The sequence below is a fragment of the Scyliorhinus torazame genome, chromosome 15 (genome assembly GCF_047496885.1).
Source record: "Scyliorhinus torazame isolate Kashiwa2021f chromosome 15, sScyTor2.1, whole genome shotgun sequence".
Classification (NCBI taxonomy): Eukaryota; Metazoa; Chordata; class Chondrichthyes; order Carcharhiniformes; family Scyliorhinidae; genus Scyliorhinus; species Scyliorhinus torazame.
The window spans coordinates 136885356-136911702 of NC_092721.1; the positions used below are offsets into that span (position 1 = coordinate 136885356).

Sequence of the window (26347 nt, forward strand, 5' to 3'; positions counted from 1 at the left end):
CTGCTCATTTGAGGTTTTTAAGTTTCCGTTGATCTTCGTTACATTCGGGCACCCTATCAGGAGCGACCCTTCTTTGCTTTATCCCTAAGTTTGTTTCCTTTCTTCTATTTGGTTGACCTAAAAAGAATGGCCAATCCACCTTACTTGCACATCTTTGGACTGTGGGAGGAAACCGGAGCACCGAGAGAACACCCAAAAGACACGGGGATAACGTGCAAATTCCAGTTTCCCAAGGCTGGGATTGAACCCGGATCCCTGGCACTGTTAAGGCATCAGTGCTAACTACTGTGCCACCCCCAGTGCAGTTCTCTGAATTGCTACCAATGCACTTGTATCCTTTCTTAAATAAGGTGACCAACACTGTACACAGTACTCACAATTTGGTCTCACCAGTGCCCAATATAACTGGAGCAAACCTCCCCACATACCATAAGACCATAAGACATAGGAGTGGAAGTAAGGCCATTCGGCCCATCAAGTCCACTCCACCATTCAATCATGGCTGATTTCAACTCCATTTACCCGCTCTCTCTCCATAGCCCTTAATTCCTCGAGAAATCAAGAATTTATCAACTTCTATCTTAAAGACACTCAACGTCCCGGCCTCCACCGCCCTCTGTGGCAATGAATTCCACAGACCCACCACTCTCTGGCTGAAGAAATTTCTCCTCATCTTTGTTCTAAAGTGACTCCCTTTTATTCTAAGGCTGTGCCCCCGGGTCCTAGTCTCCCCTGTTAATGGAAACAACTTCCCTACATCCACCCTATCTAAGCCATTCATTATCTTGTAAGTTTCTATTAGATCTCCCCTCAACCTCCTAAACTCCAATGAATATAATCCCAGGATCCTCAGACGTTCATCGTGTGTTAGGCCTACCATTCCTGGGATCATCCGTGCGAATCTCCGCTGGACCCGCTCCAGTGCCAGTATGTCCTTCCTGAGGTGTGGGGCCCAAAATTGCTCACAGTATTCTAAATGGGGCCTAACTAATGCTTTATAAAGCTTCAGAAGTACATCCCTGCTTTTATATTCCAAGCCTCTTGAGATGAATGACAACATTGCATTTGCTTTCTTAATTACGGACTCAACCTGCAAGTTTACCTTTAGAGAATCCTGGACTAGGACTCCCAAGTCCCTTTGCACTTCAGCATTATGAATTTTGTCACCGTTTAGAAAATAGTCCACGCCTCTATTCTCCTTTCCAAAGTGCAAGACCTCGCACTTGCTCACGTTGAATTTCATCAGCCATTTCTTGGACCACTCTCCTAAACTGTCTAAATCTTTCTGAAGCCTCCCCACCTCCTCCATACTACCTGCCCCTCCACCTATCTTCGTATCATCGGCAAACTTAGCCAGAATGCCCTCAGTCACGTCATCTAGATCGTTAATATATAAAGAGAACAGCTGTGGCCCCAACACTGAACCCTGCGGGACACCACTCGTCACCGGTTGCCATTCCGAAAAAGAACCTTTTATCCCAACTCTCTGCCTTCTGCCTGACAGCCAATCGTCAATCCATGTTAGTACCTTGCCTCGAATACCATGGGCCCTTATTTTACTCAGCAGTCTCCCGTGGGGCACCTTATCAAAGGCCTTTTGGAAGTCAAGATAGATAACATCCATTGGCTCTCCTTGGTCTAACCTATTTGTTATCTCTTCAAAGAACTCTAACAGGTTTGTCAGGCACGACCTCCCCTTACTAAATCCATGCTGACTTGTCCTAATCCGACCCTGCACTTCCAAGAATTTAGAAATCTCATCCTTAACAATGGATTCTAGAATCTTGCCAACAACCGAGGTTAGGCTAATTGGCCTATAATTTTCCATCTTTTTCCTTGTTCCCTTCTTGAACAGGGGCGTTACAACAGCGATTTTCCAATCCTCTGGTACTTTCCCTGACTCCAGTGACTGTTGAAACATCATCACCAACGCCTCCACTATTTCTTCAGCTATCTCCTTTAGAACTCTAGGATGTAGCCCACCTGGGCCCGGAGATTTATCAATTTTTAGACCTCTTAGTTTCTCTTGCACTTTCTCCTTTGTGATGGCTACCATATTCAATTCTGTCCCCTGACTCTCCGGAATTGTTGGGATATTACTCATGTCTTCTACTGTGAAGACTGACGCAAAGTACTTATTCAGTTCCTCGGCTATTTCCTTGTCTCCCATCACAAAATTACCAGCGTCATTTTGGAGTGGCCCAATGTCAACTTTTGCCTCCCGTTTGTTTTTAATGTATTTAAAGAAACTTTTACTATCATTCCTACTGTTACTGGCTAGCCTACCTTCAAATTTGATCCTCTCTTTCCTTATCTCTCTCTTTGTTATCCTGTTTGTTTTTGTAGCCTTCCCAATCTTCTGACTTCCCACTACTCTTTGCCACATTATAGGCTTTCTCTTTTGCTTTGATGCATTCCCTAACTTCCTTTGTCAGCCATGGCTGCCTAATCCCCCCTCTGATAACCTTTCTTTTCTTTGGGATGAACCTCTGTAGTGTCCTCAATTACTCCCAGAAACTCCTGCCATTGCTGTTCTACTGTCTTTCCCACTAGGCTCTGCTCCCAGTCGATTTTCGTCAGTTCCTCCCTCATGCCCCTGTAGTTACCTTTATTTAACTGTAACACCTTTACATCTGATTCTACCTTCTTTCTTTCAAATTGGAGATTGAATTCGACCATATTATGATCACTGCCTCCTAAGTGCTCCCTTACTTTAAGATCTTTAATCAAGTCTGGCTCATTACATAACACTAAGTCCAGAATGGCCTGTTCCCTCGTGGGCTCCATCACAAGCTGTTCCAAAAAGCCCTCCTGTAAACATTCAATGAATTCCCTTTCCTTGGGTCCACTGGCAGTATTATTTACCCAGTCCACCTGCATGTTAAAGTCCCCCATGATCACTGTGACCTTGCCTTTCTGACATGCACTTTCTATTTCGTGGTGCATCTTGTGCCCCTGGTCCTGACCACTGTTAGGAGGCATGTACATAACTCCCATTATGTTTTTTTTGCCTTTGTGGTTCCTCAACTCTACCCACACAGACTCCACATCATCCGACCCCATGTCGTTTAGTGCTATTGATTTAATTTCATTCCTAATTAACAAGGCAACCCCGCCCCCTCTGCCCACCTCTCTGTCTTTTCGATAGGTTGTGAATCCCTGGATGTTTAAATGCCAGTCCTGAACCCCCTGCAACCATGTCTCTGTGATGCCTACCACATCATACCTGCCAGTCACAATCTGGGCCACAAGCTCATCTACGTATTCAATTTCCCTTGCAATAAATAATAATTTTCTATTAGCTTTCCTAATTACTTGCTTTACCTGCATCCTAGCCTTTTACAATTCATCCACTAAGTCCCTCTGCTATCTCTCACCATTTAGATAATACGCTTTGCTTTTACTCTTCCTGCCAAAAATGGCCAATTTTACATTTTCCCACATTATTTTCCTAATCTTTGCCCACTCACTTACCCCATCTAAATCTTTTTGTAGCCTCATTATGTCCTCTTCACAACTTACATTTCTACCTATCTTTGTGTCATCAGCAAATTTGGCAATCATCCCGTCCAACTCCTCATCCAATTTAAAACTAAGGGATCTAACATTTAAGACAGAGATTAAGAAAAAAGATTTCTCTCGGACGGTTGAAAGTCTTTGGAACACTTCCTCAAAGAGAGGCAGGGTCTTTTGACTATTTTTGTGGCAGACTTGGATTCTTGATGAGCAAGGGGGTGAAAGGTTATGGGGCAGGCAAGAGTGAGCATAAAACAAAACCACATCAGCCATGATCTTATTGAATGACAGAGCAGGCTCGAAGGGCCAAGTGGCCCACTCCTGCAGCTAATTCATAGGTACATACATCAGTCAGCTATTTAGGCGAATGGGCAAGTTAATGTTTGGGATTTAACCCATCAGAACTGAAAACTCACAAAAATCTTAATAGGTGCTGTGCATTTCCAGCTTGTTTTAATTCAATTGTTTGGCAATTAGACAGGAATGGAGAATGGACAGGAATGGCATTACTGCCACTGAAATAAATTGAATGTTGCATGTTTTCACTAGTTACTAACAAAAATTGAACTTTCCAATATTCTAAACCATACCTGATGTGGTAGTTGATTGAGGTCTGCCTTCTTACCTTGCCCCATGCTTGATGTGAAGTGATACCCATCAAGCTCTTACCACTGTGTCTCCCTGTTTCTACATGGGGAGCCCATGTACTGCTGCCACATTCAGCTTGGTGCCACGGGAATTTGTTTTGCCAAAGTTGACAAAAGAAGGAAATACATGAATTTAGCACAAATAAGCGACAAACTATGTATTGAGTAACTGAACACTGCGCCTGTCGTGGCTGCAGATGGCAGCAGCCGCAGGACAGCGCGGGACCGGGAGACGATTCTTCAAATAAAGAACCGTTTAAGCGCGAGCTCCGGATCTGACCGGACCGGGCGGCGGCAGTAGCAGCAGTAGTAGGTGCATCACACACCGGGGCGGCTGCGGGGAAGAGATGGAGGAAGAGGAAGCTGCTTCGGGGTCCGCCCGCTGGAAACCCCATCGTCAGTGCCTGCAGTCGGCCTCCAGCTCGGGGCCGTCAGCGTGAGTCAGCGGCCGAAGCGAGGGGAGGGAGAGAGAAAGAAGGAGACGCCCGGCCGCGGCCCTCCGACAAGGAGCAGACGTACAGAGCGAGGCCGGTGTGGGCTCAGTCAGGGCCGCTCCTGTGAGTATGGAGTGTCCGCGCCGTGTTTCTCTGTCCCTCGCGGGGCGTCACCGTGAGCAATGGGGCTGATATCCCGCCCAGTCCAGCACTAGGCCTCTGGTAGGAGCCAGCAGGCTCCCTGGCCGCTCGCTTACATGCTGTGGACATTCATGTGGGAGAAAACCCAAACTTCATCAATTCGAGGCGGTTGGCCGGCGCTTTAATGTTTTGTAAGAATTATAATCATAAACCCCCATCTACTCATCACAAGTTTATATTTTAGTATCTCCACATTCTGTAAGCTCTCGACTCTGACCAACTGGCATTTTGGGCGAGATCCACTTTTATTTGAAGGTTCATAATTTTCGGATGTTTTGCCACATCGAATATTGCTTTTGCAATAAAGGTTTTTCCTAGTTCTGGCAAATGCTTGTGTAGCAGAGGATGTGCTTTGCTGATGCTGGATCTTCTACACTCCTCTTTAAAAAAAAACCTGTGATGTTTGTTGCACTTTTTCCTAAAAGTTAACAATGTTTCTTATCAGATTTGAAAATACTTTATTGAATTGTACATAAGTATCCTGCATTATAGTGAATTGGAATATGCATTTATTTTGTAACATGTAAATCTGCCAAGCCCTAATATCTCCATCTCTGCTCCTGATTTGAACCAGAGATGTTTGCTCTCTCATCCACCCATCAATGTCTCCCTTTTTGCTGCAGCTTCAAGAGGATCTTGTACTTTACTCCATCTGTGAAATAATGCGTATCTGCTCCCATGTACAGCACAATGAGAACAGCATAAGTATTGTTGCCACTTTGAATCTTGCCCCGCTCCATGTGTTTCCCAGTCAAACTCTACTGCTTCTCTAATTTTCCAAATCTGATGTGTATTCTGCTTTCTGATTATTCCTAGTTGGCTGCTTAACTGGACCTTGCTACTTACTGTCTGCCACTCTAACTGTTCTGGCACTGATTCCACAATGAACCTTGACACCCTGCAACAATCCTGAACTAGTCCACATTCTGCCGATGCCTCCTGCCTAAGACGCTGACCTGAAAAAAGGTTCTTGGATGCTTTTCCTTTCTTGTATCAACCCCTAGTTTAAGATGCTTCCTGAGTAACCATCTCCTATCTCCATTCATGTACTCATTTTGCTTGCTGTTTAAGCCCCATTTTGTCTTTCCACACATTTCTGGGCCCTGTTCTGTTACATCCTAGGGTTCTAAAAGATGTAACTGCAGAGATAGTTGATGCACTGGTTATGGTTTCCAAAATTCCATAGATTCTTGGTAGATCCTAACAGATTGAAAGTTGGCAAATATAGCCTCCATTCAAGGGAGACAAAACGGAAACTCGCAGGATAGTTAGTCTGACATTAGTCGTCAGGAAAGTGCTTGAATCTATTATTTAGACATTTTTAGCAGTGTACGTGGAAAAGCATGAAATAATACGATTGGAAAACTCTACATGGAAAATCACGTTTGACAAATTTATTAGAATTTTTGAGGATGTATCTAGTAGGGTAGATGGAGCGGAGCTAATTGATATAGTATACTTGCATTATCAAAAGGCATTTGATAAGGTGTCATGAAAGACACGGGCTCATGGAGTTCTTTCTTGAGTTCTCTTTCTCCTGCTCCTTAGGCAGTACCTCGGAGTTGAGGATAACTTGCTTCCACACTAAAAATGAGTTCTCAAGTGACCGAGGAGTCCAATGCATGACCTAAAGTCTTTGTCACAGATGGGGCAGGTGGTGGTTGGAGGAGCGGGTGGGTGGGATGCCGGGATTGCCATGCGCTCCTTTAGCTGTCGATGGTTGGCTTCAACTTGCTCTCAGCTATGGAACACAAGGTGTTCAGCTTCTTCCCAAATGCTTTTCCTCCACGTCAGGTGGTCTTGGCCCAGGGCATCCCAAGTATTGGTGGGGCTGTTGCACCTTTTCAAGGAGGCTTTGAAGGTGTTCTTGAAGCTTTGCTTCTGCCCTCCTGGGGCTTGCTTGCCGTGCCAAAGCTCCGAGTCGAGCGCTTGTTTCAGGAATCTCGTGTCAGGCATGCGGACAATGTAGCCCACCCAGCAAAATTGATCGGGTGTGGTCAGTGCTTCAATGCTAGGGCTGTTGGCCTGAGCAAGAAAACGTGTTGGTGTGCCTATCCTGCCTGTGGATTTGCAGAATCTTGTGGAGGCATGCTGGTGGTACTTCAGGGTTTTGTGGTGCCTGCTGTGCATAGCCCACGTCTCTGAGCCTTATAGGATGGCGGATATCAATACTGCACTGTCGGCCACGAGCTTGGTGCTGAGTCTGAGGTTCTGATAATATGTTAGCGTGAATGGATGATAGATGAACAGGAAGCAAAGAGTAGGGATAAATTATGTATTTTCACGTTGGCAAGCTGTAATTGCCGAAGCGCTGCAAAGTCGTTGCTGGGGCCTCAACTATTTAATATAGTAATGACTTCAATGAAGAGACTGAGAGTAATGTATCCAAGTTTGCTGGAATGCAAACTGATGAGGATGCAAAGAGATGTAGTTATATATGAGTGTGCAACAAGTAGATTGGCAGATGGGTTATGTTAATGTGGAAATGTGAAGCTATTCACTGTACGTGCATCCTAATTGTGTATTCCTTGCATGAATAATTCCAAGTGTCTCTGAAAATCAACATTTAAAAGTTTCACGCCTATTAAAAAACGTTCTGCCGAATCCAGAAGATAGAGGAGGATGACAAAGGGGAGAAGGTGAAGGAGCAACTGGTATGGAAACTCTACTGTGCAGAGCGAATTGGACAGAAGGGATTTCTGAGAGGAAACTTAAATTCTAAAGTGACAACTCCCAAGCGAGATTTTGCAGTCTGGTACATACGAGAGATTCCGTCTGAACGAAGCTCAGTTCAGACATAATCGCTCCACATACTTCAGCCTCCTCGATATGCCTAGTGGAGTTCGGACCAAGTGTTCCTTTTAGCATCATGGTGGCCTTGGCTTTGAGGCAGATACTTTGACTGGATGTGCACTGTGCCAGCTGCTCTGGTGACATCCAGCCACTTCTCCACCATTTGGTACATCCCTGATTCTGGTGATCTTGCCAGCAGGGCCCTTTCCTCCAACAGTCACCTGAAACTGTGCTTGAGGTGTGAATTCCTTATCGATGGCCCTCACAACATAGCTACCACTCCTGTTGTAGAGAAAATCCTCTCTGGAGGTGATCAGGTTTGAGAGCCTGTTCAGTTCCTTGCAGAAGACGTGCAGCTCCTGCAAGGAGACACATTTTCCCCCAAGGGTGACCGACTGTTAACACAGCATAATATCCATCAGCTGATTTATGACCACTGCTCGAACCCTTTAGGACAGCGCTCTGAGCAGTTTCCAGCACCCTGGGCAAGCAGTGACTTCGGCCTCCAGCTATTGCTAGTTTGCTGTTGAAGCTTCCTTGGCAAGGCCAATGTAGACTCCTAAGTAGAGGAGACCCAAGTTCCTCCAATGGAGAATCCACCTACAACTTGCCTATCTGGAGTCGAGAACATTTTTCCCGGTTGATCCTTGCTGAGAATGTGAGCGGGCTGGCATTGCCCTGGCAAGGATCTAATCCATTCTAAAGAAGGAAACTGGGTACCAGTTCTCCAGCAGAATTGCCCCTCTTGGACAGCTGGGCAATGACTGCTCTGGGCCAGAAGGGGCATTTTCATGCCCCCACCCCCTTTGACCCAAGGATATCCCACAATGTTCTATGGAGTTCCTGGGTGACTTTCCCCTCAAGCATATGTGATCAGCTGTGCAGGCTTAGCAGAGCATTGATCAGCTTGGTGCCCTCTGGCAGACACTCGGCAGGTGCTCCCACAAATCTCTGCGTGCTTGGATCCTCGTTGGATCAAGGGAAAACAGAACCTAATATTAGGCATGTGTTTTGACACTGATCCCCTATGGATCCAGCATCAGCCAGCAATCTCAAGAGGTGCTTATGGTCCCTCTATCTTTATTTCCAGCAAGTTCTGGTTCCATTGCCAGAGGAGCTGGTCCCATGCCCTTGCATATTTGTCCAAGAACCTGACAAGTTGCAGGTCCTTCAGCATTCCCTTATTTTGTGCATCTTCTGCAGGACCAGGTTCTAGATGAGTTGTCTAAGGCAGGGCTTGGGTTGAGCACCTCCAACTCCAACCACGCCAACCCACTGGAGCTTGGGGATAGACCAGTGCGCGAGCAGCAAAGGGGAAAACTGGTCAGTCGCAACACCGCATCATTGCAGTGCCTAGTCGAGTTGACCAGGTGAGCTTTCTATTTTACTCCGTTAAAATTGCACCGCACCTTGTAAAAATGTCTAGTTGTCAGACAAGACAGCCAGATTTGTGACAATATATAAGTCCTGATAACAGTTGAATGATATTTCTAAACTAGCAACCTAATCAGTTAATAAAATATACTAAAAATGACAGGACAGGTGGTGTGTTTCATCTGTACCATGTAGGAACATTACCTACTGGCGCTAACATAGAGAAATGGTGTTGCATTTAACCGCCATTCCAGAGACGTGAGGGAGGAATTTACAGACAGCTGTGGCATGTTTGAAGGCCCCGGGGGGAGGGGGGGGGTGCTCCTAAACTGAAGCGTATGGCCATCCTGCTACTGTCTTGGACATCCCTGACCTGTCTCCTGTTTTATTGTGGGTGGGGAAGATGTCAGGCAGTTTGCCCACTGTTGGGCCAATTGAGGTCTTCGAGACAGGATCTACTCCCATTTGGAAGCAAATGGACGTATTAGTGAGAGGCAGCACGGTTTTGTGAAGGGGAGGTCGTGTCTCACTAACTTGATCGAGTTTTTCGAGGAGGTCACTAAGATGATTGATGCAGGTAGGGCAGTAGATGTTGTCTATATGGACTTCAGTAAGGCCTTTGACAAGGTCCCTCATGGTAGACTAGTACAAAAGGTGAAGTCACACGGGATCAGGGGTGAACTGGCAAGGTGGATACAGAACTGGCTAGGCCATAGAAGGCAGAGGGTAGCAATGGAGGGATGCTTTTCTAATTGGAGGGCTGTGACCAGTGGTGTTCCACAGGGATCAGTGCTGGGACCTTTGCTCTTTGTAGTATATATAAATGATTTGGAGGAAAATGTAACTGGTCTGATTAGTAAGTTTGCAGACGACACAAAGGTTGGTGGAATTGCGGATAGCGATGAGGACTGTCTGAGGATACAGCAGGATTTAGATTGTCTGGAGACTTGGGCGGAGAGATGGCAGATGGAGTTTAACCTGGACAAATGTGAGGTAATGCATTTTGGAAGGGCTAATGCAGGTAGGGAATATACAGTGAATGGTAGAACCCTCAAGAGTATTGAAAGTCAAAGAGATCTAGGAGTACAGGTCCACAGATCACTGAAAGGGGCTACACAGGTGGAGAAGGTAGTCAAGAAGGCATACGGCATGCTTGCCTTCATTGGCCGGGGCATTGAGTATAAGAATTGGCAAGTCATGTTGCAGCTGTATAGAACCTTAGTTAGGCCACACTTGGAGTATAGTGTTCAATTCTGGTCGCCACACTACCAGAAGGATGTGGAGGCTTTAGAGAGGGTGCAGAAGAGATTTACCAGAATGTTGCCTGGTATGGAGGGCATAAGCTATGAGGAGCGATTGAATAAACTCGGTTTGTTCTCACTGGAACGAAGGAGGTTGAGAGGCGACCTGATAGAGGTATACAAAATTATGAGGGGCATAGACAGAGTGGATAGTCAGAGGCTTTTCCCCAGGGTAGAGGGGTCAATTACTAGGGGGCATAGGTTTAAGGTGAGAGGGGCAAAGTTTAGAGTAGATGTACGAGGCAAGTTTTTTACGCAGAGGGTAGTGGGTGCCTGGAACTCACTACCGGAGGAGGTAGTGGAGGCAGGGACGATAGGGACATTTAAGGGGCATCTTGACAAATATATGAATAGGATGGGAATAGAAGGATACGGACCCAGGAAGTGTAGAAGATTGTAGTTTAGTCGGGCAGTATGGTCGGCACGGGCTTGGAGGGCCGAAGGGCCTGTTCCTGTGCTGTACATTTCTTTGTTCTTTGTTCTTTGTTGTTAAATGGCCACTAAGTTCTTCATTCCACCCCAGCTACTATTTTGCCCACAGCAGGGGCAGGAACATGCCAGGTGAGTAACCCAGCTGCTTTTACTGCTTTGGTCAAGTGGGGGACCTCCTTTGTAGGTCCTTTAGAGGCCCCCTCTATAACTATCATAGAATTTTTAGAATTTTACAGTGCCGAAGGAGGCCATTCAGCCCATCGAGTCTGCACCGGCTCTTGGAAAGAGCACCCTATCCAAGGTCAACACCGCCACCCTATCCCCATAACCCAGTAACCCCACCCAACACTAAGGGCAATTTTGGACACTAAGGGCAATTTATCATGGCCAATCCACCTAACCCGCACATCTTTGGACTGTGGGAGGAAACCGGAGCACCCGGAGGAAACCCACGCACACACTGGGAGGATGTGCAGACTCCGCACAGACAGTGACCCAAGCCAGAATCGAACCTGGGACCCTGGAGCTGTGAAGCAATTGTGCTATCCACAAGGCTACCGTGCTGCCCCTTGTGTTATGGAACCAACTATAGGTAAAGCTTTTTTAGATCTAGTATTATGCAATGAGGAACATTTGTAATGTCACAGTAAAAGATTCACTGGGAAATAGTGAGTAATGAGTAACTAAAATAAGCATTTGATTTGATTTGTTATTGTCACATGTATTAGTATACAGTGAAAAGTATTGTTTCTTGCATGCTATACAGACAATGCATACCCTACATAGGAAAGGAAGGAGAGACTGCAGAATATAATGTTACAGTTAAAGCAAGGTGTAGAGAAAAGATCAACTTAATACGATGTAGGTCCATTCAAAAGTCTGATGGCCGCAGGGAAAAAGCTGTTCTTGAGTCGGTTGGTACGTGACCTCAAACTTTTGTATCTTTTTCCTGATGGAAGAAGGTGGAGGAGAGTATGTCTGGGGTGCGTGGAGTCCTTGATGTAGACAGGGGCATGTTCTCCACTACGCTTCCTGAAGTCGATGATAATCTCCTTCATTTTGTTGACATTGAGGGAGAGATTATTGTCGTCGCACCAGTTCACCAGATTCTCTATCTCATTCCTGTATTCTGTCTCATTGTTTGAGATCAGACCCAGTACGGTGGTGTCATCAGCAAATTTGAAAATCGAGTTGGAGGGGAATTTGGCCACACAGTCATAGGTATATAAGGAGTATAGTAGGGGGCTGAGGACACAGCCTTGTGGGTCACTGGTGTTGAGGATGATCGTGGAGGAGGTGTTGTTGCCTATCCTTACTGATTGTGGCCTGTGGGTTATACCTTGCCTTGCTGTGTTAATGACTTTAATGAAGAGACCAAGAGTAATGTATCTAAGTTTTCTTATGATATAAAGCTATGTAGGAATGCTTGCAGTGAGGGTGTCACAAAGAAATATAAACAAGGTTATGTGAGTGGTCAACAAGTAGAACCTAGAACATAAGGGCACATTATTAGGATAAGGAGCTGATCATTTGGGATATGAGAAATTTCTTCACTCAGAGAGTTGTGAATCTTTGGAAGATTTTACCCCAAAGGGTTATGGATGCTCTTATCATTGTCTATCTCAGCCATAAATATATTCAATGTTTGAACTCTCAGGGAATCGAGTGATATGTGGAGTAGGCGGAAATGTGGAGTTGTAGCCTAATATCGGCGTTGTAAGGCAGAGCAGCTTGAAGCATCATAGGATTTACTTCTCCTATTTCTTATGTTCTTATGAAATGAAATGAAAATCACTTATTGTCACGAGTAGACTTCAATGTTACTGTGAAAAGCCCCTAGTCGCCACATTCCCGCGCCTGTTCGGGGAGGCTGGTACGGGAATTGAACCGTGCTGCTGGCCTGCCTCGGTCTGCTTTAAAAGCCACCGATTTAGCCCAGTTTGCTAAACCAACCTTATCATCCTTTGAGCAAAGCTACTCTGGCTTATAAAAGCAAAATGCCGCAGATGTTAGAAATCTGAAATGATCAAAAAATGTGGAAATACTTGGGTCTTCCTATCTCAACTTCATTTGTTTCTCTCCTTGTACATCTATCGTTCATCCAAGGCTCTATGTCACCTCGACATCTTTAGGATTCCTGGCCCTGGCCATTTCTTCTTCCCTAATTTGTCTAAACTTCCATCCCCACCAGTTTGAGAGCTCTCCACATATTCCTTGAGGAGACACAACCAGCCCTTTTCCACCATCACCCTCCTTCGCCTGGCTGACGTTGTGCTCACTCTGAACAGCTTCTCCTTTAACTCCATTCAAGTCCTCCAAATAAAAGGCATTTCTGTGAGTTTGTGGGTCCTCGCTATGCTTTCCTTTTTGTGACATATGTGGAACATTTATTATTCCAGTCCAACTCTACTTTTCTTGTACGTTGATGACTGTATGCGGTGCCTCCTCCTGCTCTTGCTGCGAATGTGAAAATTTCATTAACTTTGTTTCCAATTTCCAGTCTAATCTCACTTTCATCTGTTCCCATCTCTAATTCTTCTGTTCCCTCCCTCGACTTCTCTAATCTATTTCTCACCTGCTCTCACTCCTTTCCTTCCCTCCCAGAACCATGATCGGGTTCCTCTTGCCTTCACATTCCATTCTACCAACCTCTGTATTCAACAGATCATCCTCTGCAAGTTTTTCTTTTTTGGTCAGCTGTTCGCCAATTCCAGTGTGATGCCACCACCAAACACATCTTCTTCCCCTTTCAGCATTCCAAAATGATTGATGCACCACCCTGTTCACCCCTCAATCACCCCTAACAACCCTCACCTAAGACCATAAAACATTGGAGGAGAATTAGGCCACTCGGCCCATCGAGTCTGCTCCACCATTCAACCATGGCTGATATTTTTCTCATCCCTATTCTCCTGCCTTCTCCCCATAACCCCTGATCCCCTTATTAATCAAGAACCTATCTATCTCTGTCTTAGACACTCAGTGATTTGGCCTCCACAGCCTTCTGCGGCAAAGAGTTCCACAGATTCACCACCCTCTGGCTGAAGGAATTCCTCCTCATCTCTGTTTTGAAGGATCGTCCCTTTAGTCTGAGATTGTGTCCTCTGGTTCTAGTTTTTTCTACAAGTGGAACATCCTCTCCACGTCCACTCTATCCAGGCCTCAAAGTATCCTGGTTATGGGGATAGGACAGGGGAGTGGGCCTAGGTAGAGTGCGCTTTCAGAGGGTCAGTGCAGACTCAATGGGCTGAATGGCCTCCTTCTGCACTGTAGGGATTCTATGTTTTCTACATAACATTAGAAGCCCTATACTTGGGGATGCATAGATTGTGGGGTTTAAAATTCAGGTTAGAACAGAGTGACAAAATTGAATGTTTATCTCGGCCTGAGACAGTGGAGCTTACGGCAGGGCTGAAGCTGAGAGTCATACCTTACTAATATCTAGCTACAGGCAGCAATGACTCATCCAAGACATTCTAGCAAGTGGTCTTGACAACATTGAGGTCTTGAGGATGACAACATTGAGATCTTGAAGAGGTGATGCGAAGAGCTAACGATGGGTGTCATCAATGATCTTGGCATTGGCCCCATCCTTGCAGATGATGTCTCCTGTTGTATCTGTAAAATGTCAGATACTTCGACCAGTTTTACCTAGATGTCTTTATTGGTGAGGCATACAAAGGACAACACAAGTCTGAAGTTCAACCAAGTTTATTTAACACAGTAATACTAACCCTTAACTTATCCCAATATCGTTCACAAAAGGTCCCAAGATTCATGATACTACCCGTGTCGATGAAATCAGTTGAGCTGCAGGTCCGATTCTCTGACTCTCTCGTTCCTCAGGGTCGTCTTTGCAAAGGTGGTCTCACTGGCTGCTTCCTTCTGTCAGTCTTCCGAATCGTCACAGTCACCTCCACACCGAGGCATCGCTGGGGTGCGTCTTTTTGTGGGGGGGTCTACCTTTACACCCTCCTTTCGCACCTTTCCAGAGCCTTCACTGGACCCCAATATCCAATGAACTTGATGACGACCGCTTGACGGACAACAGGGTCCCGTCCCTAGGTGACCATATCCGGAAGTGTTTGTACATAGCCGTTTACCATATAAGGTAACGGCGGGAACTCTGGGCGCCAAAAAGTCTGGCTTGATCTGGGCAACCCATAACAGATCAATGCATATGAATGGAACCGATTATCTCCTGATGAGTGATTGACAACACAGGTACAGACATGTCTTGGCAGTATGTCTGTGTTTAGTGTATTTGGATTTTGGTCAAGTTCGAATTCCCATTGGCTTACCTGGAATAGACTGCAGTTTGATTTAAAATATACAATTCTTAGTGTGCAATTTTATTAGGCCGAAAATCCAGGCCATTCCAGACCATCACACTCCAAATGGCAATGTGTAGATCAGGTAGAGGAGGGCTGAAGGGTATATCCTTCTGACAGATATGAGAGAAGGAGATAAACCATTGATTTAAAATCATTACTATCCCTATAGAGGCCAATAACCTTTTAAAAGATGTTTGAATTTCCAATGGCTTGACTGAAAGGAACACACAATAAAGTTTTAAGACTTGTACTGTAACAAACAAAAGAAACATTATCTAAACACTAATAAAATACAGAAAATGCTGGAAATACTCAGCAGGTTACAGAAACGTTTGTGGAGAGAAACAGAGTTAACAATTCCGGTCTGTGACCTTTCATCAGAACTGATGAAAGATCTAAGGAAAGGTCACCCAGACTTGAAACATTAACTCTGTTTCCCTCCACAGATGCTGCCATAATCTGCTGAGTATTTCTGGCATTTTCTGTCTTTATTTCAGATTTCCAACTTCTTTAGTATTCTGCTCTTTGATTGTCTGAATACTATTCAGTTCACTCTCACTGTTTTCTCACACTCGTGCATGTGAGTTTCAGTCATACAACTAGAAAAACTGCAACCTGAGACCACAGTGGCTTTCTATTGACTTTCCCTTTCCTGGCAATGTGAATCGTGTAGGCCTTGTATCCAGGTACCAACTCTAAATAGCTACCCTCGAGAATACCCCCCCCCCCTTCCCCAACTTCAGTGTACCTTGGAAGTAAACAGTCCATTTAAGAAGACTGACGTTCCTAACACCTTCCTGTGAGACTTTGAGACCAACAGCCTCCCCACAGTCAGCACAACTGCTGTTGACATTGTCTACAGGTGTGAATATCTTGCACCCTCTTCCCAATAAGTCAACTTGTCCCCACCCCCATAGCAAACAAACCACCCAGGCTTGCTGCCGGATGTAATTCGGAGCAGGCCACATTACCCCTTTCACTTCTCCATTTTACTTTAAATTAAAGAGATGGTCGCAAAACATAACAATTTTAAACTTTGTATTCGCATTGACTGTGCACAGGTATGCAGAAATGGAACAATGCAAGAGCAGTCCCACACAGTTGGACAGCAGAAGTGAGGTGTTGGGGGGGCGGGGTTGCGGATGGAGTTGTGTGAGCAACTTTATTGAACAATTTTGCAGAGGATGGAAACAGACATCTTGATCATGGCATTGGTGATTTCTGGAAGTGTGGAAGTTTTACTGGAGGAACTTATTTTGGAGAATTCAGCACTTGGGTAAGGAGGTAAGAGTGAAAGACAATAGACAGCAACTTGACATTAAAATTGAGGCTGTAACTGTACTATTGCCCACTGTGATTCTGTTTTGGTACAGGAGTGTAATATGGTCTGACCCATATTAAATAATTGCGGAATAATGAGACATGGAATTGTAATTTTTAAATTGGTGCTTTTGTGTTCACCATATATGTAAGGAATGGAGTATTGTGGTATGGTTCCTTTCTCTTCCTTACCCTGTGGATTTCAGGTTTGAGCAATCTATGTAAAACCTTGTGCTCACTCCTTGTCTTTGGCAAAAGTTAACAAGACGAATGTGTTTCTAGTTGTATAGAATCGCAACACACATGTGTCCAATAGCAGCTTGAATGGAATAGAAGCATAACATTTAAGAGCCACAACAGTGTTGCCCATGGCCTGCTTTTAGGCTGTGGTTGTCGCTGCAGCAGTTGACAGATTTCACTCAGTCCCCTGTGAATTGGCGATGTTGGGCTTCACTGACTGTGCACTTGTTGCCACTGAAATTGAGGCACGAGAATTGTTCCCTGGAAACTCTGCAGATATGGCTTACTTCTGAATGTCTTGGTCCACCTCCTCCCCCAATTCTAGCAGCATGGCCTGCTCTGTGGCACCTATTCATTCTCCCAGCCATGTTTAATTTCCATAGAAATGCAACCAGACCATCCATGCCTAGAATCAACTTCTTTCTGCATAATATTTTAAATTACACAAAGTACTGTAAGACCAGCCAGACCATCCTTAAAACTTCAGTCAAGTATAGAAAACCTAGTGAAACCTAGAAAAAAATAGTGTGATTGTTTCATCTGGCTGATGGTATAGCCCAGCAGCTAAATCCTGAGCACTTCATAATCCTGAGTACTTCATAATCCCTTTAAACAGCCGAGTGCCCTTCTTAGATACACAATCTTTTTGGTCATTCTGTTCTAATTTTTCACTCATAAATCTGAATAAGCAAGTATACCTGGCCTGCATGAGCGAAGATAGTGGATAGCCCACCATAATTTTAAATTAATTCCCATGATTCAATTAAACATGGGTTTAGTTGGTATGCCTTGGAAATTAGGAAGATTTCAATTCTTGCGGTTTGAATGTGTGAAAAGTGTATAGGGAGGGGAAGAAAGAGAAAGTGTGAACAGTGACATGCATTATAAAAATCTGCTATGTTTCATGGTGGATCTGAAGGAGCTGTCGCCACCTTCTTGTGACAACTGAATGGTAATTAGAACAACCTTTACAGTGTGAATCCTGTGAATGTGGTACTCTCATAACCATGTGGCGTGGTTAAAGCCAATAGCCTCTATGCATGAAAGGGGAATAGAGGTAATGGGGGCAGGGGGAGCAGAGCTAAAGAATCTTCCTTCTTAGGCAGTCTCTTATGACTGAGGATGATTTTCTTCTGCTCTGGGGTTGTGGGTCCTGAGGTGGCTTAAGAATCTAATGCTGGATCCGCACACAGGTAGGGCAAGTAGTGTTTGAAGAGGTGGGTGGGTGAGATGCCATGATTTTGGTACACTACATCTGCTGTTTGTGCTTGGTCCCCACCTGGGCCTGTTGGAAACGTTCAAAATGGTTGGCACCTTCATGGATCCTTCTCCAGTTTGGGCAATCTCAAGTAAGAGATTTCCACATATATGGGGGGATATTGCATTTTTTTCAGGGAGGCTTTGAGGATGTCCCTGAAATTTTTCCTCTGCCCTCCTGGTAACCACTTGCTGTGACAAAGCTCCGACTAGAGAGTTTGTTTTGGGAATCTTGTGTCAGGCATGCGTGACCCTTACCAACGGATCTGCCACAGACCCCCAAACTGGGGTCAAGCAAGGTTGTGTCACCACATCAATGTTCTTTTCCATCTTCCTCCCTACAACACTTCACCCCATCTCCTTGAAATTCCCCACAACAGTGGAACTACTCTGCAGGACCATAACCAGTGCTGGTTAAACTAATCAACAAATGCTGCTTCCAGTCCAGAACCAAGATCACCTCAACCTCTGTTGTTGAGCTGCAGTATGCTGATGACATTTGCGTATGTACACATTCAAGATGCTGAACGCCAAGCTATCATTGATGCATTCACGGAGTCATAAGAAAGAATGGGTCTTAGGCTAAACATCCAGAAGACAAAGGTCCTCCACCAGCCTGCTCTGTTGTGCGGCACTGCCCTTTGACCTATCAAGATTCACGGCAAACCATTGGACGATGTGGATCATATCTCCTACCTTGGGAGCCTCCTCTCAGCGAGGGCAGACATTGATGATGATAACTCAATATCACCTCCAGTGTGCCAGCACAGTCTTCAGCCAACTGGGGAGAAGAGTGTTTGGTAACAAAGACCTGAAACCCAGCACCAGGCTCATGGCCTACATGTCTGAAGTGCTATCTGCACCGCCTGTATGTGTCAGAGACATGAACAGCCGACATCTTAAATCCCAGGAGAAATATCACCAGCGATACCTCTGCAAATCAATGGAGGATAGGCAGTCCAACATCAGTGCTCTTTCTCAACACTGGTTATGACTAATCAGCTGGGTGGGCCACACCGTCTGTATGCCTGACACAAGTTTCCCAAACTAAAGGATAACTTTGACGTAATTACATATTTCTGCTTAATCTCTTTCAATAAAGGATTTTAATTAATAAAAACGATGCTTTGATCAGTGAAGAGATCCTGATGTTCCCTACTCTTTTGCGGGTTTGTCTAACAACCTAGATCATGTCAGAGGTTCCTCTGGAAGTTCTGAAGCTACACTCTCTGTTTGATGACTTTGTCAGCCACAGCAAGTAGGGAGAATGCATGTCAGGATTTTTTCCTACTATGGACAAGAGGGATAACTGTACCTTGATCGTTTCCACAGCATGATTTATCCAGCAAAAGAAAGTTCAGTGAATTGATTAGTCTGGATGGCCGAAAACCATTAGCCTAACCAGATCCTCTTTACTCAACTCTCGAGCCCAACATTCAAGGGAACAACAAAGAAAATGCTTTAAAGACATTCTGAAGCTCTCCTTGATGTGCGGTGACATAGACGTTAATGACTGACTGGGAGGAGTTTGCTGTCAGTCGTTCAGAATGGTGACAGCTTGAGATTTAGCTGCATCTTGCTTTGAGTCTCAACACCTTTCATAATGAGGCAGAGCAGTGATAGAGAAGGAAAGAAAAGGAAGCAAATGCTACATTCAGGATCGCACTACTCACAAGACATCCTGCCCCAATATCTAAACTGCTCAGTCATATGACAAACCTCCGACCCTGAGAAGACGTCATTCTGCAACCCATGAGGAGCTGCTGCCGCTAATTTTATTTAGTTGGTACTGATGGTAGAATTGCTTGTAGTGATTCTACCATCATCAAGGAGCTATTACCACAGAATAATTTGTCTAGGAGCAAGATCAGATGGAACACTTTCTTGACATGTAAAAGCAAGTATAACAATGCCTTTCTGGTTGAGGAATGGATCTTTGAAATTAAGATTTTTCAATTGATGTTGCATTTCCCAAATGGATATCCAAAAGTGCAACAGGAAGTAATTAAGTGAAGGTTGAACTTTCACAAAAAATAGCTAGAATGCAGTGAATTTGAAATGGGATAAAATGAAATTTAAGATCCTAAAGATAAACAAGGTAACATGTTGGAGAATAGACCCAGCAGACTTGGTGCTGGTTTCATATTCATAGAATCATAGAATTTACAGTGCAGAAGGAGGCCATTCGGCCCATTGAGTCTGCACCGGCCCTTTGAGAGGGCACCCTACCCAAGCCCACACATCCACCCCATCCCCATAACCCAATAGCCCACCCAACCTTTTTGGACACTAAGGGTAATTTAGCAAGTCCAATCCACCTAACCTGCATATCTTTGGACTGTGGGAGGAAACCGGAGCACCCGGAGGAAACCCACGCACACACTGGGAGAGCATGCAGACTCCGCACAGACAGTGACCCAAGCTGGGTATCGAACCTAGGATCCTGGAGCTGTGAAATAACTGTGCTAACCACTATGCTACCGTGTTGCCCACAAAACATTATACCACAAAATATTACACCACAAAATGTAAGTATTTCTAACATGAGTAATATTGTTGGTGGAAGTTATAAATAGCTAGACTATAGAGCCTAAAGCATTCAAAAGCAATCTAAAGCTTTAGGTGCAAGCATTACTTAAGTTTTATTTTCTTATTCCCCTCTTAACCTCCATAAGCATCTTGAATACTATCCCTCAGACAAGAATCTTACAGGATCAGGAATCTATTGGGTTTATTAAAATATTTGACAGTTATTAATGTTGATTCAGTTCCTTTATTCTGTGCACAGCGGATTAATTCCTCCTTAATTTTTCATTTTAAGCTCTCAATATAAATGAAGGTTGGTGATAATTAATTCTTTATACCTCTATTTTCAGATCCGTGACAAAGTTCGACATTTAAGAATATCCATATTTTCTCTGGAAACTAATTTTGAAGTTTTTAATCTTGTACTGAACTTTGATTTGTTTAAACCATTTTCATGCTTAGGATCAGTTTATTTTGTTTACATTTTTGAAAGGCAGGAGCCAGTGACAACTATATTCATTGCCACAGCCATTTACATGTTTATGAAAGAATGTGCTTTTGACTAGTTGGAAAAGATTTTTAAAGAGACATTTTTTCTACCACCAAAAATCAAGTATTTTGAAAGCTGCGCATCGTGTATTCGATTAGGGCCAGATGGAAGAAGAGGGTAAGGGGTAGATATTAAAGTTGAAAAAGAAGTTCAGATTGGGAAAGGTTTTAAAAATGGAGTCAAATATTGGGGACAAAAGGGATAATGTGTGATTAAGGAATGTTACACTTGATTTTATAAAGAAAAATCAAGGTTCACAATGTAGTTTTTCCGCACTTCATTTGAGTAACTGAAAACCTACACAAGCTGTCGGGAAGTAAAATCTGCCCAGTAATCTTAATAGGAAAAGCAGGCATCATTTAAAAATTAGAAGAATTTTGATCCATTAGCATGCAAAGCTATATTTCTTTGGGGTGGTTTGTACCTTTTCCTTTTGAACTGAATGGGCCTTAACTTCTGAGCTCCTCAACGTCACATTGGGAGATACCCCAAAGATGTGCCGGGGAATACCTTTCAGAAGTTTACGGATAAGGTTTGCACAGCAATTGCTCTGGCCCTCCCCGCACCTCCAATTTCCTCTGTGACACGGCTTCTTCAATCCCACTCTTCTACACTTCAATGCCTCAAGGATGCACTGCAGTGCCTGAACCTTGCCTCGCCTGAGTCGGAAGGTCGAGTGAGACAGGCTGAAAAAAAAACCTTAAGTAATTTGAGTATGGAGCAGCAATCCAATGCAGATTGCCACTCTGAGGCAGTTACAGGCCAGTGAAACTGAGCAAACTTAAATTTAGACTTGCAGACTTTTAATCACCAGTTCACCATAGTAAGGTGGGGTAGGATCAACCAAAAAACAAATTTTTAGCAGTCTTTGTTCAACATGAATTCAGAGACCTGAGATGTCTACTGTTCGCTCCTCAGTGGGGTAATATTTACAGCAACTCTGGTAGGCCAGCCTATTGTTATGTATTGTGTTTGAGCTCTTTCCAAAATATTTGTGCCTGGTTAAGGATTATAACCTACCATTTTAATGTTTTTCACTTGTTTAATCCAATTTCATACCAGTGAATGTTGGTAACCATTCAGTTAATTTCTTGACTGATGCATTGAATGACCAGAAGCATAATATTTCATAAAATCATAGAATCCCTACAGTGCAGAAGGAGGCCATTCAGCCCATCGAGTCTGCACCAATCCTGCAAAAGACCCAATCCCCCGTCCTTTCCCCGTAGCCACCTAACCTTTTGGACACTTAGGTGGATTGGCCATGCTCAATTGCCCCTAACCTGCTCATCTTTGGACTGCCGGAGGAAACCACACGGAGGAAACCCAGGCAGACAGTGGGGAAATGTGCAAACTCCACACAGTCACCCGAGGTCGAAATCAAACCCGGGTCCCTGGTGCTGTGAGGCATCAGTGCTCATCACTGTGCCGCCCTTCCTAGTTCGTTGTTGTAAATTCAGTTATACTTTAATCCTTTGGGAAATGGATTATATACCCTTGGCGTTTCAATAGCTTTGTTGCTTGAATTCTGTGTGAAATCAGTATTTCTTTTCAATTAAGCATCTTTAACCCTTTCATTAGTGTTGTCTCTGAATGCAACATTTTCACATTGGATGTAATTATTACTTTAAGAATAGAATTTGTTCCCATCTCTAGTCCTGCGATTTCAAGCTTCAAGAGCAGAGTACCGAATCACATTTATTTTTAATTTGGCAGCTTTTTTGATATTCTAAGCTTTTGCATAACTTGTTGTAATGACAGCAATAAAGTAAAACCTGCATATTTAAATATAAAGCAGTTATTGTCTTTCAATGTATCTTGTCTCACAACAATAGTAACAGGGTTTTGGTGAGGTCCACAACTAGCCAGGTGTTTTTGCTGACAGCCTGCTGCCTAATGACTCATGCCCTCATTCAGCAGCTGCCTGCTAGTTCCCTTTGTTGTTTGCATTGTTGCTGCACACCCCTTGTTAATACACATGATGCCCAGGGCAGACCTTGGTTGACATCAGTGTACTTGTCTTAAGAGGCCTCAAGACCTGACGTGGGATAGAAGTTGGTTTGCATCTGCCTCAGAAACTAATTGTGAACTGGATGATCTCTTATTGGCTAGAAACATGCTTTGGTAATAAGGGAAAGCATAGACATTGTTGGTCCATCTGTTCAGCTATTCATTGTTCTCACTGCCTGCCTGGATGTCTGCAGCTCAAAGTGTATTCGGATTTTTTGTTAACTGCAACATAGAATCAAATGTCTGTCTACTTTTCAGCTAATGTAAGTGGTGGAAATAACTTTTTTATAAAAGTGATAGTTGTACTTTCTTGTGCCAGGGCAGTTTATACTGGTAAATATCGGAAGTAAAGATTATGTAGTTAAATAAGTGCAGAATTTAAGTGTATCATGCAGATGTAGACAACTTCCTCTTGCTAATTTTTGAATTGCAGCCTATCTTTTATATTTGGAAAATTTGATACCAGAATGGCGTATAGCTTTACAGTTGCAATATAATCCATCATTTTAAGCACTTGGTTAAATTTGGATTTTTAAAAAGCTGTAAACTATTTTGATGGAATGAAATTGTTGAGAAGAAACAACGAGAAAGGATTTTCATTGTCTCTGACATTTGTATCAATAACATGTGCTACATCAAATCTACAGTTCAGAATATCCTGTTGACTAACCTTCGTGAAAGATTTGGCCAAAAATATATGAAGCCTTAATTTTTTTGTGTAGGAAATCAAATTGAGAAATAACTGCTTTATGTTTCAAAAGTTAATAAAACCAAAAAGGTCTTGTCAGTCAGCTTCTGCCGAGAAAGAAAAGTTTTGTGCGTATGCCCTTTGATTTTTTTTGCAGACACTAACTAATCTGATCTATATTTCCAGCATTTGCTTTTTTCCAGTTTTTGTACTGTTTCACAAAGGGATGCTAAGTTACCTTTTTGGTTATATTAGTTTGTATTTGGAAGCTTTGTTGCAGCAAGATTTGTTTTTATATCTATGTTTATTTGTGCAATTTAAGGTGCAAAACATTTGTTTTTTCCATAATGTAGTATACTTTGTAAATACAATATAGGTTGTGGCTGGGAACGGGTTAAAATACTTTGCTATTGTGTCCATACATGCAGCAATTAATGCAAACTTTTCAACGAGCAGACCACCAGTTGCTTGCCTTCAGCAGCCTTCGTGGACATCTGGTGGTCCTTTTGCATTAACCAGTTCATTTTATGCAAGAACTTATCTTTTTGCAGATACTGGTTGCACATATTATTAATGTTAATTTTTAATTTTAAAACCAGCAAGAGATTTGTAGTGTTATCAACTTAATATAGTAATTTGATGGCGACTACAACACTGCATATGGTATGTACTACTATCTGGAGCCTTTCTGCTTCAGTAGACAAAGAAGTGCATGAGAAAACCAGGAACTGAGCAGCCATCATGGTAGCATCACTAATTTATGTAGCAAATCATTTCTTAATTGTTACTGATATTTGCAGTAATTCCTATGTTCACCCATTTAATAGGTATGGTTAGTCACTTGACCAACTATCATACTAAAAATGAGCCAGCTCTGTTTTTTAAAAAAAATTCAATTTCTGAGCTGAATGTACCCCTTAAAATCACACTCGAACCGTTGGACAAGTACTTGAACTGAAAGACTACAAAAAGGCTATGGAAAATGGTATAGCATTCTTGTTGCAACAGACAAGCCAAAACTTAACTTGTTTTAATAACATTTTTGTGCCTTTCCAACTACTCTGAGCAGGATAGGAAAATATTAGCCAAAGAAACCCACAATATAGTATTCAACAGTTCGGCGTTTGAATAATAACCCTTTAAACTGTGGTTGGTATGTATATTTTAATTTTTTTCTTTGCCACTGAATGAGTTAACACTGGATATCTTTTTTAAGCTGATAAATGTAGTATTGATGTGCAGTTTTTGTTCATTTGTCTATACAATGTTAGCATCCAGTGACATGGTATCAATTATTTACCACTTTTATGTTCCTTTGATCTAAGCAGCAGTATCCACTTGATAAAAGAGATTCACTCATGTCAAGGACTATGTGTTTGTAGTATATTTTGTACAAGTACATTGTAAATTGAATGAGTGTTGCAGAATTACAACAATATATGAAGGTGAACAAGATGTGATACAGGAGAAATTGTGATGATTTTTCTTTTCACAACACCTAGCAGGCCCATTCATTTCTGTTATAACTGTGGTACATATGCTCTGTGAAAGTCGAGCACCTAATGTGCCAGATATTGATGCTCATTGTTATTTGAATAATTGGTGTGTATGCATCTTGGATGATTTCCAGTGAAGTGTTTTAACTTCTATATAATATAGCTAACAGTACTTATTACATTGTGAAGTGTTGGAATACTCTACGACTCAGCAACTGGTCATTATGGGGATAAACATGCATTAGTCCTGCAGTCTAAAGTAGTGTTGAACATATTGCTTAAATGTTAAATATGCCGATCAAGTACTTTCTTGGGGGTGGTTGAGGGGTTGGGGGGGGGGCGGGGGGGGGCAGCGGTGAGTATATTAAAAACCTTTATATTTCACTTTGTTTCTTATGCTATTGATATTCCTATTTTCCTGTATGATCAGCCTTGGAAGACATAATCTTTAACAAAAATAGATCTCAAACAACTTTCTAGTCATGAGTTGGTACAGTGTATATAACATCGCCAATAAAGAGATGAATATTGCCTATTGAATAACTTCTCCATTTGTGATAGAATGCAGTCTATAAGACAATGATGTCGGTGTTCCATGATTTGTTTGGCAGTTGTATTGTTCCAAAAGGGCAAGCCAGACACACTCAAGCCCCTGCACTCTTTGGCCTTTGTTCATTCAAAATTGTTCATTCAGTATTGGTGCATTCATGATAGTATGCTGAAGCATCGCATCCTAGCAACTGAGAGTAGTTGCTTAGCATCACATTTTTGAAATCGATTCACCCTTTTACAGCACTTTTAAACCGGGTGCATGGAGAATATAATTGTTTTACTTTTCGGTTGGGTGATTTCTCTCTGTTAAATGTTACATTATAGAAACAAAAAATAATCATTAATGAGGCAATCTGGTGCATCCGTTTTAAGCGTTTTTGCTTTGTTATTGTTAAAAAAAAAGAATATCCAGATTATTCCTCATTCATTCAAAGTCCATGGATGAATGAGGTTTTCTGTCTTCCACGGAAGCAAAACCACACCTTGTGAGCACCATTAGCTTTACAAGAGCCTGTCTTAACAAAGCACTTAGAAAATCACAGTAACATCAGACAGAGACAATGGTTTTATAAAAAGGACATCATATTTGATAAAATGTATGGGCAGGTTTTGACAATCTAATTGGAAGGGTAAATAGAGGGGAGCCAGGAGAAGTGGTCAACTTAGATTTCCAAAA

The 26347-nt window shown here is 43.1% G+C and overlaps 1 protein-coding gene across 4 annotated transcripts in view; it reads left to right on the top strand.

Annotated features, from left to right (window-relative positions):
• Window positions 1-4204: 4204 nt before the first annotated feature.
• Window positions 4205-26347, top strand: part of LOC140391844 (probable ribonuclease ZC3H12C) — a 138817-nt gene continuing 116674 nt past the window's right edge. The window contains exons 1-2 of one of the 4 annotated variants that reach the window (XM_072476799.1): window positions 4205-4720; window positions 5615-5764. Coding sequence is in view for 1 of the 4 variants with exons in the window: in XM_072476796.1 (XP_072332897.1) it covers window positions 23175-23198 (24 nt within the window). In the remaining 3 variants the exon portion in view is untranslated. Of the gene's footprint in view, window positions 4721-5614; window positions 5765-8794; window positions 8962-23071; window positions 23199-26347 lie in introns of those variants that run through there. The other 3 variants (XM_072476798.1, XM_072476797.1, XM_072476796.1) reach the window with 3 other exon arrangements.